The sequence below is a fragment of the Sphaeramia orbicularis genome, chromosome 6 (assembly GCF_902148855.1).
Source record: "Sphaeramia orbicularis chromosome 6, fSphaOr1.1, whole genome shotgun sequence".
NCBI classification, from domain to species: Eukaryota; Metazoa; Chordata; class Actinopteri; order Kurtiformes; family Apogonidae; genus Sphaeramia; species Sphaeramia orbicularis.
Window position 1 is genome coordinate 35,050,061 of NC_043962.1, and position 20,501 is coordinate 35,070,561.

Here is a 20,501-nt window from a genome sequence, read left to right on the forward strand (position 1 = left end):
CATGTAAAAATAGAAAAACAATAAAATGCATACAAATTAAATTGAAGATATAATAATGAATATACTTTTTTTCCTCCACGTTTTCTCTCAAGATAAACTTAACTGACACTGTCATGTTATTAATTCAACACAAGGTGGGAGCATATGTCAGTAAAAAACACAAACACCGCTGACTACACTTCCCATAATGCTAGATAAGACTATTATCATGGAGATGTAAATAGTTTGGCAGTTCCGGGTTCGGTAACGATAATGATAAACTATTTGTATAAGAGACACATTAAAGAATTTTATGACGTAACATGAATATCGACTTGTTGTATGAGTCTGTATTTGCAGGACATGACTTCGGTTCGGTTTATAAAGGTCATTACATGGGGTGTTTTTGTGTTTACGGCTCACAGGGGTTTGGCGCTGCTGCTGCGCGCGACTTTTCAAAGTGGGAGAGACTGCTGCTGCTCTTAAAGAGCACGTTCAACTGGCTAACACTGTTAGCTTTGTGCTCAAAGTTTTCTGCTTTGCCAAACAAGGCGCAGAGCTTCGTTGAACTGTTTGTTCTTTGAGCCCCTGGGATATATCTCTGATATCAATTCGGGATTTTTAAAACATGGCCGGGTCGTTGTCTTATGCCTGTTCGGATTTTTGTTATGAAAGAAAGCGAACTCAGCCAGCTAACATTAGCTAGCAAGTGTCCCTGCTTTGACATAAACAATAGCTGATGTGGTATCAGTAAACATAAAGTTAATTTGATACATTTGCAACCAAAGAAATCATCTGGCATTTTGTACCAACAGGTAAGACATATTTATAGATAAATGACATTTATATCCAAGTGACAAATCTTTACCATCACTGTTAACGTTGTTTTGTATGCAACGTATTTCCCACCAAACTAAAGAATGACCATTCTATTTTGTGATTTCCTGTTTTTCATCTTTTCCAGCTCATCAAACAGACTCTGCACAATGGCATTGATTTGCAGCGCTGCTCTTCAAACCACAGCATGATGAAGAGGAGTACGACCAAGAAGACTACGCCAGAGAGCAAGAGGTCCGACAAACTTAAATAACATCGTTGGGTTGATATTGTTAGACTTTATGTTACAGCTATCAACGCATGATTTGTAGATTGCTATACAGGGTTTATCATAAGTGTCTGGTGGTTTTGCACCTTTGACCAAAATAATTAAATTTAACCTAATTTTAGACTATTATATTTTAAGTTTGTGAATGACTTAGAGGCATGGATGGGAGGTTTGGGAGCCTACGGCAAGAATATTATACAACTTTCAATTAAAAAAAATATTCTTTCACCCAAATATATAACATTCTAATCATTATAATTAAATATGTATACAACAATTTGAAAAAAGATAGATTAGATGAGATTAAAAAACAAACTTGCTATGGTCCAGCTGCAACCATTGCATTGTTGAAAAGTTATTTAGTTTTGATGCTGTCATCCTTAATTTCATGCTAAAACTTTACATGGATAGTGATGGCAACCCTGATACATTTATTCAGTGCTCTTGATTACTTTATTTGAATAAATTAAAAAAAAAAATCTATTATATAGCATGTAATGTGGCGGTATCTATTTTATGATATACTAAAACCACATTGTAAAAGCTTTTAGTAGGAATTGCTTATATTTGTTTCAGAGGTAAACGGGAAAACTTTTTTTTTTTTTTTTTTTAACAGAGATATGCACATGTCCCCATTGACATTTATAAAAATCATTTTCTTCTATTAAGTGTTTGTGGACATTTACATTTTCACTGATTCTCATAATCACTGTTGTTTGTGGAAGCACTTGAGTGCGCTGTTTGAGCAGCCGTACCAGTTTCATAGACAGGCATTACTCACGCCTACAATTTGTTGCACCATGGACCGGAGCTATTATTGGCTCAGGGGAAAGGCCTCCTTCCAGGTGTGTCACAGAAACTAGCTTTGCCCTGTGGTTCTCCTCGATTCTCCTTATTTAGGTTACCTTGTTTCTGGACTTGAACTCATTCTTTTGCTTGAACACACCAAGCATGAAGAAGGCTGCCAATGACTATTTTTCCAAATGGTTGAAACAATCAGAAAAATTGGACTCTTGAAGAATATTTATCTTGATTTTTATTCTTCATTGTATCCTGTTTTATACAGAAGTTGGTCAAGTGGAAAATGTTTGCTACCAGTAGTTGGAATGTTTCTGCTCCAGTTAACTTTGCTATATGTTTCGTCTAAACAATGGAGTTCTTTTGGAGGAAAACACAGCAATACCACAGGGAGCTGACAACATGCCAGGAGCGTTTGGGATGTTTCACACAAACGGCCTTCTCTTCAGAAAGATAGGATTTATCATGTGCCTTACAGCTTAAGCAGAAGTGTCTCCTCAGCTTTGTTAAATGTGTAAGTTGGATAATGGGCCCTTCAGTCGTGGACACAGTAGAGGATGTGAGGGATATTCAACGGTCCTTATGGGAAGTAAGTCCAGAAGTCTTTGCCTGCTCCATCACTTGTAGGTGGTTGTAAATTAAGCCTAGTCAGTCTGTTAATGACATAAAGAGGAATTTGACTGTTGGTTTTTGTGTCATAAAGAGCTCCTGTGTTTTGACATTTACGGAATAAATGGCAGTTTACCAGTTTTGCTTCTCACTTTGTGTAATATCCTAAAATAAAAAAGATTTCTCTATGCAAACTTGCAAAGATCATTTCTCTCTGGTTGAAATTAATGTGTGTCTTTATTAGTGCATAATAATGAATTATTTAATGTTAAGCTAAATTTAGAATTTTGTTAAATTTACAAACTGCATATAATAAATATTATACAAAAAATGTTTGGATTTAAGATTAATAAATGATTGTGAGAGATTATCTGTTATGTTTGCATAGCTGACAGAATCTGAGCACTAAAACCTAAGCACAAGCTCCACTGAACAGCCGTCCTCTTGGTTTTATCTGTGTTTTAACCGTGTACCATAATGTATTATGTTTATCAAAATGGATGTGTTTTTTTTTTTGTCTTCCCTATCTGTGTTACTTTATTACTTGGTTGCGGAGCAACCTTGGTGACTCATTTCCATGTGCTGTTTTTTCGGCAGCTGCACAAACTACTGACAGACCTGCCAGATGACATGCTGGAAGACAGCAGAGACTCCTCCTCCCCAGAGCTGGAGTACTCTAGCTGCAGCAACAAAAATACTGGCAATAGGTACTACATGTGGCATGATGTTTTTTATTAGTTTGTTGCTACAAATTTGATTATGTTCAATTCACTTCATTTCTCTCATGTAAATTTAAGGTAGTACAACGTATAAACACTAAAAACTACTGAATAGAATAAATTCTTCAAAGGCTCATCCTAACATATCTACAGTGTTACTTAGCGGTATACATGTATTACGAAATGAAAAAATTAGCTCTCCAACATTATATACTTGTATAAAAACCTAGAGAAACACAGTGTTTATCCAAAATAAGCAGACATATCAATGGAGCAACATCATATAAGTTTGTTTTTCTTACTTGTACCAGTTGGTAAAAATTTTTCAGTTCAAACGAGGCATCCATTTTACAAACAACATAATTATACAATAGACACCCATGAGAGAATAATAGAAGAAAATACAATAACATTCAACAAAATCAGTACTTGGAGAGAATGACAACAAAATCACTATTCATAAATCAATGACCATTATTGTTGCAATATTAATACAAATTGTTTATGTGACTGATGGCTGTTGTAACAAACCTATTTTACGCTGTTTTGATTTACACCTTGAAACTATAAGACAAGACATGTTTGATTGTGTTTTTGCTCTTTCTCAGTCCTCAGTCCACAGGGACTCAGCAGTGGTCAGATCACCCTAGGCCAACTTCTCATGAACAGGTAGGGTGTGTTTTTTTCCCCTTAATTTATTTTGGTTTAAATTTCTCAATGGAAAAAAATGTAAAAATGCTGTCAATGTCTCTTTGAAGAACTATGAAGCTGAGTACAATCAGCACTCTTATAAGCAGTACGTTTATGGAGATGGAACAGCTCAGATCAATGGACATCAGATTATCCCCCAGACTCAGCCTTTTCCTCACACCTGGAACCAGCAGTCAGAAGACCACCAGTTCACCCAAGGAGATTACACATATACCAGCATGGGCACAGAAAAATCTGCAGAGAGCAATGATTTCTCTGCGGATGATTATGAATCTAAACCATATCCTCAGGCTGCAAATAACCCTGTGGAATATAATGGAGAAGGAGGATACAGGGACAAGCAAACCCATGAGGACCATAAGCCGAGGAACCATTTTCAGGTGACTACATTATTTTATCACTGAGAACTGCTAAAATAACTCTTAAAAAGTACCTGTGTCCTGTGTGTATTTCCTTTTTTTTTTTTTTTTTTTTTTTTTTTTTTCAGGGGTGTTTGATGGTTCACTGCAGTGGTTTGTGCCATTGTTTAAATGCATCACAATGAAAAGAAATACAAATATAGAGTAAATGTATGACTGGTTTATAAACTGAATTACTGACTCTTTTACTGCTTTGTATGTATTTTATATATGTTATACCAAGTACACATAGTCTCCCTGTGTATGAAATATATATAATCCTATCCTCAGGACTTTGAAAATTATTTATTTGAATCAAATACTCTGCTGTTTATTTTCTTGAGTAGTCATTTATTACACTTATAAAATATTGTGAAAAAGCCCAGTTGATTTCAGAGAGCTTATTTCACTAACATTCAATCCAAAATCTGTAGATGCTCCATTGCCTGTGTAAAAAACAAAAAATTGTTTTATTTGAGAGGAAAATGCTCATTACTTTAGCCTGAAGAAATCACTAAAGCAAGTATTTAATATTTTTTTTAATCATCTAATTGAGTCCTTATTCCAGCTCTGCATCATTTTAATGCTTTAATATTTCAAGTATCAGAAAAGGAACAAGGAGGAAGAAACCCAGAGTTCTTGGGAGTTCAAACAAATGTGATGAAGGGGCTCTTTCATAGGGAACACAAAGCGTTCGGGTGGTAAAGAGATCCAAGACACTCTGACAAAACGTGTGCCAAGCCTTTATTCAGATGGTCGTTTCATAAAAAAAGTCAGTACGGCTTTTTTAGGTTAAAGAAGCCTGTTTGTTTACTACATTTTCACTGTACAACATGTACAACAATGTTATCATAGAGTTGTGATCTGAATAAAGGCTTGTTAACTTTTTGTCAAAACAGTACCTTGGATCCCCTTTCATTGGAACGCATACTTGTTATGTCACAGTCATTTCATGTGTACTTTAATCATGTGTTTCAGTAATACATTAAAATAACTACAACCTTGAGTAAGTTCTTACTCAAACATTATCTTCTTGTAAAGTCTGCAGCTGTGGACAGAGGTGTGGACCAGTACAAGCCCAGTTACAACCCACACCATGCTGCCTGTCAGCCAAAGATGTTTAACCCTCAACCTCATCAAGAAGGTCAACTAGACCACCTACAGAGAGAATTCCTGGATTCAACAGCAAGTGAGTCTTGCAGCCGTTAAAGTATCTTTGAGCATCTTTTAATAGTTAACTTCCCCATTAGCTGTTTTTGTACAGTAGTCAGAAAAGGAGGCTGTTTTAACTACAGTACAGCAGAAGTGTGGTTGACATTTACCGTTTGACACACAGGACTGTGAAGGTGTTATTATAACGACAATGAGTGTGTTGTCCGTTAACCTTGAAACAGTTTGACTGTGACTGTATGTTTCAGTTAAGTATTAAGACCAATCAGTGTTAATAAATTATCTCCAGCTCCTCAACATTACTCTCAAGGAAAATGTGTGGCTCAGTAGTTAAAGGTTTATAAAAATACAAAATATTTAGTTTTCTGTCAAGGAATTCCCACAATTTATTGAATAACATTGATTGTCACCGATCACATTGCTACAAAAATATACTTTTAATGCAACATTTGTGTTTCAGAAACTGCCGACAGGGAGCAGGTTGTCCAGCTGCAGATTTTACACAAGGCTCAACAGAGGCAAATTGAAGACTTGGAGCGAAAATTGGAGGACTCGAGGCGTAACATGAGATACATCGAGCATCAGTTTGCAATTGTGAAAGGTACTGTATGAAGATCTGAGTCAGAAATTTTCTTTGACGGCATGTATAGTAATGTAACTATACTGATTTTGGGACACTTAAGGATTAAAATGTGATGTTGCATTCAGATCTACAATTTGAAGCTGTTGTAAAAATGAAATACAACACTAAAACACTGTCACTCACTTGTATAAATGACATTTGCCTATGATATAAGTTTTACTTTGCCCATTTTTCATGTGAAAGCTAAAGGTAGGTTGTGTTTCCATGGCAAATTATTGAGATTGTCAGGAGAAGGAAATGAAAAAAGGGTTCATTCTTACTAATCCGCATGCCTCCTTGTGGTTTTTAGAAGGCATTGCAACATAGTGCAACACACTGGACTGTGATTCTTTAGTAGATAATGTCTGCATTTTGTAATCAACAGATGAAAAGGATGGACTAGCAGTGAGTCTTAAGGAATCAAGCCGACTGGTAGAAGAATATAAAGAGAGAGAAGTTAAATTGCAAAACAAAGTGAAATCAATGGAGCAGCAAGTCCAGATCCTGAATGAGAGAGACCAGGAGGTAAGTCCTGTTTTAAGACATACCCCAGTTTTCTTTCTGTCCTTACTGTGTAAAGCAAAATGCAAGCTCTAAAATATGGAGCATGATTTAAATAGGTCTGGGAATCACATGGTAGTGCATTATGATTATTAAGTAATGTGCCAAACATAGCAGGAACAGTAGTGTCACAGAACAAATGGCTTTGTGATGTACCATGTACCAGCAGCGATGCTTCAGACTTTATATAATGTTTTTAAAGCAGTGCCAACTTCACAGAATCAAGCAATATGATAATAAATAATATTACAAAACAATTGTGACACATTTTCATATCCTTGAATCAGATACCATTTTAACCAATGTAATTCTTCTTATGTGTCTTGCTTGCACACATACAGATGGCAGTCTTACTTCACTGATGTCCTTTGATAAATAATACATTATAGGTTTGTTTAGACAGCTCTACTTTGTTTACAGAGCATGAAGAAGCAGCAGGTGGCTGAAGCTGCCGTAGATAGTATGAAGCAGCAGATGTTGGAGCTTTGTCGCTCTGACACCCTGTCCAGAGCACGAGAGCAGCATGACCGAGACCTTACCGTCATGAGAGAGCAGCATGAGGCAGCGCTGTTGGCCTTTGAGCAGAAGTTGGACTCTACATCTCAGGCTCTGGATGAACAGGTGAGTAGTGATATTTTTATAGGTGCAACAGTGGAAACTGACATAACGTGCTACTGTGCTTGTAACACAGTTAACACTGAATAAAGATAACAACCAGATAATGCTATCCTCTAATAAGAATAATCCACTATGATGCTGTTGTTGCTGCCAGATTGATGTTGGTCAGAGGTTACGAGAGCAAATAAAGCAGCTGGAGCGTCAGCGAGAAGTAGAGCAGCTGGAGAGAGCCAAAGTGGTGAACGGACTCACACAGCGACTGGAGGAGAGTCAACAACAGTGTGCCAAGCTGCTGCAGACAAGTAAGAAAATCGTTGTGCATGAGGGCCGTGTACATACTTAACAGAAGGGTTCATAATCACAGCAATACTCACAATATCACAGTACGGTTTTGACAGTAGTATCACAACACAGCAACTCTGCTTGATTTGTTTTCATGACAGTTATCTAATTCTGATGTTTGTGCCGTTACAGGAAAAAAATACCCATAAAAAGGCACAAAGCAGGAATTATTCATTATTTTTTCCACTGCAGTGTGATGTCAGTCTCAGAATTTGACAACTGAGATCAAACTGTCAGAGCCTTGTGTCTCTTAAACACACACACTGCAAATTCCACGTCCATCTGTGCCATATTTTTTAAATCAAATAGGTGATTTATAATACATTCCTATGTTGATAAAGTCCCACCACAGATGTGTAATTTATTAATCTCTACTTTACTCATTCTTTTTTTCTTTAGGTTCAGTGCAAGAAATGAGTCAGCTGCAGATCAAACTACAACAGGCTCAATCAGCCAAGACTTTAAGTGAAAATATGAACAAAGTCTTGCAGGTTTGTTCTTATATTTTTTTTCTAAAATGGGTTGTTTCCATGAAACTTAAGTAAAATGAGATACTATCGGGTGGATTTAATCTTCTAATCTTTTGTTTATTTTTTTACCCCAAAGGATGATCTGGCTGAGTTGAAGGAGCAGATCACTCTGTATGAATCTGCAGTGAAACATGGTGTTATTTCATTAGAACGGAACGCTGACTTGGAGCATCAGCTCTCTGAATCCTGTTTGGATTTAGGATTAAAGAAAACCAACTTGAAAAATGGCACACTTCACAGGTACACCATGAGTTATTGTCATCGTAACGATGACTTTAGGTCTGTTTGCAACTGGTAGTATTTATGCTCCATCACTGTAATCAATCCTAATCAGGATCTGATTTCCGTTATTGTCTGTTTAGTACTGCTCTGGCTAACTTGTCAGAGTCCAAGCTGCCCCGGGATGAGGCTCTGCGGCTGCTGCGAGCAGAGATGCAGCGCTGCCTGGGGAGCCTGAAGGGGAAGAGGCAGAAGATCAGCCACCTGCAGGAGGAACTCCAGCTCTCTCAGGCCCGAGTGGAGGAGCTGCAGACCCAGTTAGATGAAGCTAAGCTCAGCCTCTCGGTGAGGAGTTGTCTTTGTCTGAACACCACACTGAGCAAAACATTTCACTGCGCTGGTTTTCAATATGCAGTTTAAATACATGCAAGAATGTCCTGTTTTTCCAGATAAATAAGAAATAGAATGCAAATTATTCAGGCAAGATGACTAATATAGGATTAAAAATTCTTGCACATTTTATTTTTTCTAGTTAGTTTTTTCCAAATAAAAACAAACTCCAAAGATCTGATAAATAGTGTTAAATAAAGTAATGTAGAATAAACAGCCAGCAGATTACAGCTGTATATCTACTATTTCCTCATTAAAGCAGTATTGGTAGTTTTTTGGCATCTTGGGCAAAAACTCCTTTCATCAGTTACATTTATGAATACTGTAGTGATACAGGACTTCTCACATCACAGGTGTTTTCTGACAGTGGTTAAATACATGACTGACAGCTTTAACTATTGATCACAATTAAGATTCACTCAGATGTCACTGTACAGCTGTACTCCATGGCTCACACAGAATCTTTGAAAAGCACCTTCACTTTTCTACAGTGAACCATCCTCGGGTCCTCTCTCATTTTATAAAACCTTTTGATTTGCACTGAGACAGGACAGCCTCAGAAAGAAGCTGATTTTTTCTTAACTCTTTAAGTGCCAGGCAGTTAAGGGGGTAATAAGCCTTAAAAGTGCCACAGAATTTGGCCGTTTTTCAGTATTTCGCGTCGTTTTTATAATATTTGAAGAATCCTTCAGGAAACATCCAACCGATTGCTGATTAGATTCAAAACGCACCGGACGCAGCCGATTCATTATTGATAGTAGTTTGCATAATTTATAATAATAATAATAATAATAATAATAATAATAATCTTTATTTATATAGCACTTTTCATACATTAAAAACTGTAGCACAAAGTGCTTTACATATCAGTTTAAAAATCAGTACCGCCCCCCACCCACACCCACCCACTCACCCGCACACGCACACACACACACACACACACACATATACATGCAAACCCACAAGCTCACACATACTTAAGAAGACTGACTGAGCACGGGTAGACCAGAACAAAAATGTACAAGTAAAAGTAAAACATCAATTTAGGAGGCGCTGTCTCAGGGAGCCATCCGCACCAGGAGGCAGCCGCCGACCCCGGCGACCAGGCACCAGCAACACAGCCCCGCATCCCAACTAGTGGGAGAGGGCCAACTGGGACCCCCACCCACCAGAAAGGAGCGGACCCCAGTGAGAGAAGGCGCCACAGCCCCCGGAGTCCACAGCCGCCCCCCGGCATGGAGGGCTCCCTCTGATGAAACACCGGAGAATAAGAAACATTAAAAAGATATAAAAATATTATTCGGTCGCGTGACCTCAAATTCCCGTCTGATTGGTCTCAAAAGGGGGACACAGAAAGAACGTCATTGAAATGTGAGAAAGAAATGGGGGTGGATGGTTTGTTTGTACACAAATGTGGCGTGTTCTCCAAAGCCGATCTGATCGGCCCGTGGCACTTTACAGGTTGTTTTCGTAAAGCCGATTTAATCGGCCCATGGCACTGAAAGTGTTAAACTCTTTTTTTTCCCCTAATAACAAATAACTATGTCACATTTTACTTTTGTACTTCTAAACATTCCCAACAATATTTAAGATCAGCGTGTTCCATAATTTTATACAAAATATCATCACATTAAATTTGGTTGCATGCCACTGGTGTCATATCCTCTTTACTAACATCACATTTTATGTGTCCTGTGGCTCCTTTTTTAAATTGAAATAACATCATATAAATAAACAAAACTACACGTAGTGTTAATTAAGCTTTATTACATTATATTATCTGTAAACATGATTCCTGCCTGAATCACATCTGATAGTTTCCTCGGCCATGGAGATGAAAACACAATGTCATACCCCTTCATGACATCATCCACCACTACATCTTTTGTTATTGTGGATTGAAAGTCATCTTGTGACAGAAAGTGCAAATTGTGCATTTAAATGTATTCGATACAAAGTGATCATAAGTCATTTTCTGTCCTCAGGTCAGAGAAAACTGTCAGATGAATCATCTAGACATGACTGGAGGCTCTCAGAAGGAGCTGATGAAATTACAGGAAGACAAACAACATTTGCAGGAGCAAGTGGAGGTTAGTTACTGTTTTTAACAACAGTTTCTATGTTAGTTTCTAAACAAACAAATGAATGATAGCTTTTCAATCACAACTACAGGAGTTGGAAAAGAAAAATAAAGAGCTGAAACAGAATGAGGAAAAGGTGAGGGCTGCCAACTTGGAGCTGTGCACCAAGATGAGAGAAATGATCCAGGATTTGGACCAAGAAAAGCAGGAAGCTGCTGAGAGGTATGGCTCCACAGAGGGATATGAGACTGCATTTAGCATGTTCTTTATATTGTCATCTGTTTACTTTTATGCATATGTTTTCTGCCTTTGAAGGTCTGAGCGAATTCATCAGCAGCACAGAGATGACGTGGTGAACCGGGTCAGAACAGAGCTCATGTTGGAGCACAACGCTCAGGTTGAACAGATGACTGAACGGCATCAGCAGCAGCTTCAGGAGTTACAGTAAGTCCTCAGCAGATGTCACTGACAATGGTACATGGAATCCTTAGAACTCATTTCTGGTGCATTGTACCTCCATTCACAGGACACAGCTGTCTGAGGTCAATGATAAGATGTTAGCTGTACAAGAGTGTTACATATCGGTCTGCAAAGAGAAGGACATGCTTGAAGAAAGTTTACGCAGCAGGAAGGAGGAGGAGGCTTCAGTCAGTGAGAATGAGGTACAGAACACAGCTGGAGAAACTGTACATGTGATTCTTGTTTTATACTGAATACTTATGCTTTCTGTGTGGAGTTTGCATGTTCTCCCTGTGTGGGTTCTCTCCGGGTACTCCGGCTTCCTCCCACCATCCAAAGACGTGCATTAATAGGTTAATTGGTTAATCTAAATTGCCCATAGGTGTGAATGTGAGAGTGATTGTTTGTCTCTATATGTCAGCCCTGCGATGAACTGGCGACTTGTACAGGGTCTACCCCACCTTTGCCCCTATGTAGCTGGGATAGGCTCCAAGCGACCGCCGTGACCCTAGTGAGGATAAAGCGGGTTCAGAAAATGAATGAATGAACTTACGCCAGTGTGATATGTCAGTTTTTCCTTTTTTGGAAAAAAAAAATATAAAATTGTATTTTCACTTTGTCATTATGGGGTACTCAGTGTAGATTAATGTGGAAAATTTAAATGACTGTAGCATCAGGCTGCAACACAACAAAATTGAAAAAAGTGAGGGGTGACTGAATATTTTCTTAATGCATTCATAATTGAGACTTACTGTAAACTGAGGTTATTATGTTTAATGAGACAAAAAACGCATTTCAAAAATAAATTGAAATGAAATTTAAAAAATATAACAAGGTTTTACAAACCAGAAACCCTGCTTAGAAAATGAAATGAAACTAGACTGAAGTTGGAATGAAAAAGTCAACAGAAAATAATGAAAAATGCTAAACAGTTGGAACCTTGGGGTACACTTGTACACTCATTTTATTTATCTGTAGTTCATTTGCGAGTGTAGATGCTGTAATTCACACATCCATTTCTCAGCAACGTTCTATACATGAATGTATCTGTAAATAGAAAATGGTTCCTAATGACCAGGTGTTGTTTTCAGCAAAAGATTAGAGAAGAGAGTAATGCAGCCCTGGAGAAGCTACGGGCTGAGCTACAGGCTCAGCATCAGGTCTCAATGAACGAGCTCAAAGCTCTGTGGTCCAAGGAGAAGGAGGCTGAGATCCAGCAGCAGGTGAACTCTCATGTAGCGTTGACCAAGGCCACCTGGAAGGAGGAGCTGCGAAAGGTTCTTTTTTTTCTAATCCTCCCTCCATAGCTCCGTAGGCCTCATAAGAACTTTCACCCATGACCTGATTTTGTTTTTTGTTTTATACTGAATCTGTGCAGATGGAGAAGACATGGCTTCAGAGACTAGAGGAGGCTAGAAAAGAGGGAAGCAGAGAAACTGCTGAGGTGATCTGTCAGACAGAGGAGTGTGAAGCCGGCAGTGAGGCCATTACTGCTGAGGAGCTGGACTACAGGCTCAATGCCCAGAAACAGCAGCTGCAAGTGGAAGCTGACAAAGTCAAACGTAAAGCTGTAGAGGAAGCAAGAAAGCAAACCCAGAGAGAGTTACATGAGAAGCACCTGGACGACATGGCCGAACAGGTTAGCTCTTTTATAATAATTAGTTCTGAGAAGAAGGGCTTTTGTGTATATTTTTATGAGGAGCAACAGCTGTAATTAAATGTATCTTGCCTTTACAGACTTCCATTAGTAAGTTCTATTCATTTCATTTACCCCTCATTACTTGACATGTTATATTTAGTGAGTTTAAATGTGATATTGGTACAGGTTGAAGGTGCAGTGACCAGGGCCTACAATCGCTGGGTTGAGGACTTGACTTCATTACCAGAGTACCAAGCCTCTCTCAAATCAGAAAGGGAGATGTGGGAAGAGTCTCAGGAACAACTCACACAACAAAGGGTATGAAAATAATTCTTCTTTTGTGTCATACCTGCTGTTTTAGTTTTATTTATGTTTAAAGTTGAGGTTATACTGTTAAAAATATTTAAGTTAATATATTAATACAACCTCTAGAGCATCTAGACTACCTGTAGATGTACTATAATAATAATGTAATACAATAGTAATATAGAACCATACTTACAGTATTTATGCATATGTTTGTAGTGGTTAAAACTGTTGCTATCAAATTGGTTTTCTGATCATGTAGCACTTATTGCTTGCTTCTAAATCCCTCAGATATCTCAGGCCCTGGCAGCGGCTGAAGATCAGTGGCATAAGAGACAGAAGAACCAGCTGGAGGAGCAGAGTTCTGGAGCACAAAGGGTGGAGGAGCTCCAGGAGAAAGTTACAGCTCTTCAGATCCAACTGGAGCAGACGAGGAAGGAGCAAACAGCCCTTCTGAAGGCTGAGCTGGCAGGAGCTAGAGCAGTCTGGAACCGAGACAAACAGCAGCAGATCTCCATTATCAAGGCCCAATGTCAACAGGCGTATCAAACAAAGCTAGAAGAGCAGCACAAAAACCTCGAGGAGGCTTTGCAGAAGACCAGAGAGGATGAAGACCTCCAGAAGAAAGAGCTGCTCTTGCAGATGGAAGCCAAGCTGCAGCAGACTGTCAGCGCCCGAGAAGCAGAGATAAAACATCACTATATGGAGAAGGAGCAAGCACTGTTACAGCAGATAAAGGCTGAATCACAAGCAGAGGTGCGGACTGTTCTAGCAGAGGTGCAGGCCCAACTTCTCAGGAATCCAAAAACAGATCAACAAAGTACTGGAGAAACCAGGAGGACCAGCGGGGCCACAACAGAAGGCACAATAACACACATGATCCAAAGTTTCTGCAAAGATACAGTCAACAGAGCGGTATCCCAGGCCAAGATGGAGTGGAAGAAAGTGAGTTGTTAGAGAAGCGTCTGCCCTTTAATCATCAAATAATCAGTTATGATGATTCAGTTATTCAGAAGAACAATATGATCAGTGATTAATTTACAATATTCAGCTGTGGATTTTTCCTTCACAGTAATAGTAATTTTAGGCCTTAAACTAATGCTTGGTGACAGATCTTGATTGTGTTTTGTTTTTGGTCGAAGCCTGTTGAATATACTACACATTCTTCAAGAATATGTTCAAATTAGGAACTTTGGGTTTAAAGGCATTAGAATCACATTGTTACTCAGAAAAATAAAAAGTCACCTTAAAAAGCCACAAATGGCTGCCGTCACCCAGGATTCCTCTATATTCATCATCCAAGTCCAGCTTTAGCACGACCGGATGTGAAATCAAACCTTTAGAACATTCTTAATGGTCTTAAATTTAACTTGTGTTGTATTAAGGTTTCTGCAGGTGTCAGTAACAGCTATTACAATAGTTAAATGTACCAGAGTTGAATGATAAAGGTGTGTTTGTTTGTATTTATTATGTCACTAATGTAGTATTTCCCCTCATAGATAAGTGAAGAGAAACTGAGCCGTGTATTGAAAGAAACACAGGAATTGCACGAGAGAGATATCAACAGAATACAAAGTATGCCACGTTCCAGACTTACATTACAGCCACTCATAAAATTAATAAAATACATACTTCTTGTTTTTATTACCTTACTTCTACTGTGCAGTGCCATCAGCATGAATATACTGATGTTTATTTTCAGCCTCTATGTCCCAGAGGAGGGAGCAAGCCCGCTGTAGAAAGGAGTGCAGTGAAACTGTAAGTACACTCCAGAAGAAGAACCGGGAGCTCCAGAGACATTTGGAGAAAGCCTGTCGTCAGCTGCAGACCACTGTGAGAGAGCACAAAACTGCCACTCAGCGCCTCAATGGTATCTATTCAAGACATTTATCTGTATGGTATTTGTGAGAATGCACCATTTACTGCCTTTATGAGTGTGTTTTGTTGCTCATGAGATACTGTGCTTTGTATTTTAGATGAACATGAAAGTATCCTTCAGAAAGTGAAGAAGGAACATCTACAGCAGCTAGAGGAAACAAAAAGAACCAGAGAATCTGCAGGGTTGGTTTTATCTCTTATTTTTTTATGTTTGATGGAGTTGAAAGGTATTGTGCCATTGAATCCCATATACTGTAAGTGAAACATAATTTGGATTAGGGATTTAGGGTCACAAAGCTAAGTATGAGTTTGACAGAACAACTGTAGAAGGAAATGATTTTAGTTTTAGTTTTTTTTGTCTATTTCCGTCTCTTTAATATTTCCACTGTTACATTTAGTAGCATCTTGTTTAGTGTAAGAACCCAATGAGTTACAGAGTCCTATTCACCTCACCTTTTCTGTTTTTAGTTTTCACCCCTGTTTTGCTGTTTAGCCAACAGGGAGCTGGGTTTTAGAGAAGAATACACTTCTCATTGTTCTTTCCACCCTCAGAAGTTTAAGGTTTTGGTCAAAGTTTCAGTCTCACTGTAACTTGTGTAAATTCCTCACCACAGACTCCCTGGGCTTCTTTCTCATCTCCATTACATTGAAATAAAGCCATCCTGAACCAGCCGTAATATAGATTCACACAATATTTTTCCTCTACATCCCAAATATGTTTTTTTTCCATGAATATTTAGCTACAACACTAGATCTTGTGGCTCCTATACTTTACTTTTATAACTTGGAATTGAACACACTCTGTAGTTTTCTTTCTTTAGATGTGAAGTGAAGTCTTTGAAACAACCAAAACAGATTTACAGATCTTTATAAAACCTGGCTTGTGCAAATATGTCTACTCTATTTGAGAAATGATTCGTCAAGACAATCTCAGCCTTTTTTTCTTCTTTACAGGAGCTCTGACCAACAACAACATTTTCAGCAAGGCCTCGAAGAGATGAAGCAGCAATATCTAATGACTGTGGAAAAGATCCGAGGTATGTCTGTTAACGATGTAGCGATGGCTTTAACTGTCTGTTTTTTAATTCCATGTACCTGATTCTGACTGTGATGTGTTTGTGTGACAGGGGATATGCTGCGCTACCTTCAGGAGAGTCGTGAACGAGCTGCAGAGATGATCCACACCACAGTGCAGAGGGAGAGGCAGGACATGGCCAGAAAGATGCGCCGCTATTACCTCACCTGTTTGCAGGAGTTACTGGAGGATGGAGGAAAGACAACGGGGCAAGAAAACTTAACTGTCCTAAACTTATCTTTCTGAGGCTACTTTATTTCTTTCTTCCACCTTTTCTGTCACTGTGTTTGCTTCTGTCAACAAGACAAATTCCTTGTGTGGTTAAAGTGCTCTTTGAAGTAACAGCTACAGTAGAACTTCGCAGTATGAGTTTAATTTCTTCCATGACCAAGCTTGTTTTGTGATTTATTTGTTTTACACATCAATTTTCCCTATTGAAATTAACTGAAAAATAATTAATCTATTCCAGCCCCCAAAACCCCACAAAAATACTTTTTTAAGGGTGCTTAAAACAGAAAAAGTGCAGTTAGAAAGCAAATAACAATTATAAAAATATAATAAAAGAGAATGTGAAAGAAATAAACTGGTTTTATTAACTTATTTACCTTAACCCATAAAAACCCAGTGCTACTTTTGTGGTAGTCCAAATGAACTTTTCTCTGTATTTAACCTTTAAGTGATTTGTCTCCAGTTATTATATTATTACCCTCTGTATTTAGCATTTTTCACTGTAAATCATGTATTTTCCTATATTTAATTTAGATATTCATAAAAGCTCAGAGTAAATTCAAAAGTTATTATATCAAAAGTGATTTTTTTTTTTTTAACGAATATGTCATTAGCTGAACAGAAATACAAGCCTCTGCATCCGCTGTCGTTGATCCAACTCCATGGGTTTTACTGGCGAATTATTATTGTAGAAGATGACTGTGTTTCCACGGTAACTACAGAGTCTTTGAACGTCCAAATGGGTCATATCTGATGACCATGAAAAGATGACAAACTACATTGTACGCGCATTATTTACATGGGTTGATGGGATTAGTGGATCAGCAGGTATTAAACAGGTTACATCAGTAGATTCTTTTGGTTGCTGGTGGAGGTTTGGACCTTTATGGGTTAAAGATGAAGCAATCTGTGCACCAGGAAGACGTTGGAGCAGGGAGGAGGATGAGGAGGATTGTTGTTGTTTGGAGGGAATATCTCCTTCCATTAAAACATGAGGTAGAACAATTTCTGGCATTTTCTCTCTCACTTCACTTAATTTGGGCTTTTTGGCCTCACTTTCTTCACTGTCTGCATTGTTGCATCTCGCGATGTTGCCTCAATGAGATGAACACGTAAACGGAGTGAGCGGAGAGCCGTCAGGGGGAACATGTGCGAGCTCAGTGCTGACTAGCGATGGCCAATATAAAGTTCACTCATACTGTGGATTTCCACTCGTATTTCAAGACACAAATACTCAGGAGCCTCAGCTTGTAAAGCACCTTACTCATACAATGATGCTCTCGTACTGTGAGGCTCTACTGTATTCTGTATTATTCTGACTAGTTGTGATGATTTTCGTGTCTTCTGCAGGGCTGAGAAGAAAATAATGAGCGCTGCAAGCAAACTGGCAGCCATGGCTGAAGTCCTAGAGACACCGTTCAAAATGAAATCTGGGAAGAATCACAGCTTACCAAGTGAGTTCTTATTGTACAGTTTGGTTTTACCATTTACTATTTATTGCTTAGTTTATGTTTAATTTTGAGTATCCTAGTTTTTCAGGTATTAAAGAAGGAAAAGCTAAAAAAGCAAGGGGAAAGAACGCATGATATCAAAATATTATCTACTGAACTGTTGTTTATTGAAGGGCCCAGATTATGAAAATTAATTTTAGTGAATCATTAATATTGTTTCACCCACAGTGGTGTTATGAATTGACAGGTTGTTTGACATCTGTGTCTGTTGGTTCCAGGTAGAACTGCAGATTTCAGTAAAACCCCATGTGCACTACCTGACATGAGGCCAGAGGAGAGAACGTACAGGGAAAGGACTGATCCAGAGCACAAAGGAGCTGCTGCAGCGAGGACTAAAGCTTCAAGTCACCAGGACTCTTCCACATCTGGGAGGGAGGAAGCCTCAGCCTTTTGTGTTTCCTCCCGAGAGAAAACGTCTGCAGCTCAGGTGGATGCTGTGTCTGTGAGGAGTAAGAATAGGCAGCTGTACCTGCAGGGAGCTGGAGCTGATGTAGTAGATAACTGTCTGGATTCACAGCAGCACAGCAGAGCCTTCCTCCAAGAGGCTCCCATCAGAGAAGAGAAGCGCACCGATTGGAGTTTAACCAGCGGTGACTCAGACATAGGTTTCCAAATTCCCAGACTCTCTTACTCTGGGAGGAAAGTAGAACCGGTCAAGCCGTTTTCAGTTTCTGCTGCGTTGTCCAATGACATCGGAGAGTTTGGTGGGCTAACACCAGATCTTTCTGACCTGACAGTTTACAATGAGATTGCCAAAAAGACGCCACACTCCCAGATTTCAGACTTTCCCAGTGTGAAGACTAGCGCACACAGACAACCCACTCCAGGTTCTGAAGGAGAGAAGCACCATGACGGTGAACCCAGGCGTTTGTTTTCTGAGCTCAGGCAGCGGCAGCAGGACAGCGGCTTTGACAGTCCATTCTACCAACACAAATAACAGCCTGAAGTAGTTTTAATTCAGCTTTCCAAATGGTGCCTTTTGATATAATGTACAAGGTTTACATGTTCTACAGCTTTAGCCTTCATAGATCCATAGTGATGTGTTGTTTATTGGACGTGTGAATTTCTGCTGGATTCATTATTTAATTTTAATTTGATCATAATTGACCTGTCAAAGCTGCACAGTGATTCTCCAATTGGAGTTGGGAAACGTCCACATCTCTAGTCATTTAAAAATTAATTTAATGTATATTATTTGATGGTTTGAGAAATATAGTCTTTAACTTTGTTGTTGTGAATTAGATCATTAGATTGACTGCTCTGATATTTGTCAAACAAATCTGAAGCTTCAACTAAAAGCTTGTTAAAGGAATTTGGCACAAAGACTGAAGTCAGTGAAGCAACTGACTCTGTCCAAAGGTGGACCAATCTCTAAAGCTCAATAATTAACATGTCATATCTTAGCAGCGTAACATCAGTGAAAACCTGATGCTTTATAGAGTCTGAGCACTTTTTGTCTACGACTCAGATTCCACACTTATGTGAGAACTCACTAGATATTGGTTCGTCCGTTACATAACAATGGACAAGTAAGTTTCATAACTGTAGCTTAACTGAGCAGATATGACAGTGAATGTTCCATCATTCTCGCCTTAAAAGTTTTACACACTTTCACTGCTTTTATACATATTATAGGTGTCAGCGTAAAAGCAGATGAATGTGATCTGGCACCTCAGGCATAACCAAATAGTTCCGTTGTGTCCTATACATTTCAGGCTTAGTGAGGGCTTCCCTTAGCAGTTAAACTAAGTAAACAAAATGAAAGTCATTTATCATACAGCCTTTTAAATTAACCTGTTTTTACCACCTTCACAGAGGCTGGTTTTGTAGAACACTAGTTTATAAGTATGATACCAAATAAAACTTGCACTAAAAAAGTTTGCATTGTGAAATCAGGGTTTTATTTGCAGCTTAATGTTACAACATAAGGTCCAGTAAAGGATAACTTCATTGATATTCCACATTAAAATCCTCAAACATTTGTGTACACTTTACTGTTAGTTCAACAAGCTAATTAGTGACAGTGGTCACATATTGGTTCTGTGTTTGATAAGGTGGTCTATATACAGTGTCATTTTTAACTTGTGCTGACTTCTCTTTTACTGTCTTTTTAAGTGTTTTTTGAAAAACATTTATATTAAGCTAATGAGATTTGCTGTGTATTTTGTATGTTACCTTCACTTTATTTAAATAAATTTTATGACTTCATATGGAGAATAATTTGTCATAGGAGCTGAGGTTTACCAGTAAATCTTGCATACCTGAGTTTAAAACCAAGCAGAAGGCGAACAAAGAAAACTAGTTTAAGATTGTGTGGAAAGTTGCATCACAGAAACTTAATGATTCCTTTGTTCTATAAAGGTAGTTGGATAGTAACTGGTTTATGTTTTACTTTTTAAACTTTTTTATGATGCTTGATCTGTGTCCTAGAGATCAAGCCTTTGGTCCTCTACAGCTTTTTGCTCCACCCTCTTCATTTCAGTATTATAAAACTAATATAACAGACGTACGCTGGTAAGTTAATGTTCTGAATAGAACCCTGGTTCTCTGATG

General features: G+C 38.5%; 1 protein-coding gene across 2 annotated transcripts; it reads left to right on the forward strand.

Annotated features, from left to right (window-relative positions):
- The first annotated feature begins 461 nt into the window (after window positions 1–461).
- Window positions 462–20,154, forward strand: cep152 (centrosomal protein 152). Of its 2 annotated transcripts, XM_030135561.1 has the most exons (28): window positions 462–794; window positions 944–1,050; window positions 3,089–3,198; window positions 3,819–3,879; window positions 3,969–4,301; window positions 5,361–5,508; window positions 5,950–6,090; window positions 6,497–6,636; window positions 7,093–7,293; window positions 7,445–7,592; window positions 8,032–8,123; window positions 8,239–8,402; window positions 8,525–8,726; window positions 10,757–10,861; window positions 10,944–11,074; window positions 11,168–11,296; window positions 11,379–11,514; window positions 12,403–12,588; window positions 12,690–12,950; window positions 13,137–13,268; window positions 13,548–14,201; window positions 14,756–14,831; window positions 14,959–15,126; window positions 15,233–15,317; window positions 16,089–16,171; window positions 16,262–16,418; window positions 17,788–17,891; window positions 18,167–20,154. In XM_030135561.1, exons 3-28 carry the CDS (start codon window positions 3,122–3,124, stop codon window positions 18,883–18,885), a joined length of 4,833 nt encoding a protein of 1,610 aa, XP_029991421.1. In that variant the 5' UTR covers window positions 462–794; window positions 944–1,050; window positions 3,089–3,121; the 3' UTR covers window positions 18,886–20,154. The 2 variants fall into 2 exon arrangements, with proteins under 2 accessions (XP_029991421.1, XP_029991420.1); XM_030135560.1 differs by lacking the exons at window positions 462–794; window positions 944–1,050 and adding an exon at window positions 2,175–2,471.
- The last annotated feature ends 347 nt before the right edge of the window (window positions 20,155–20,501 follow it).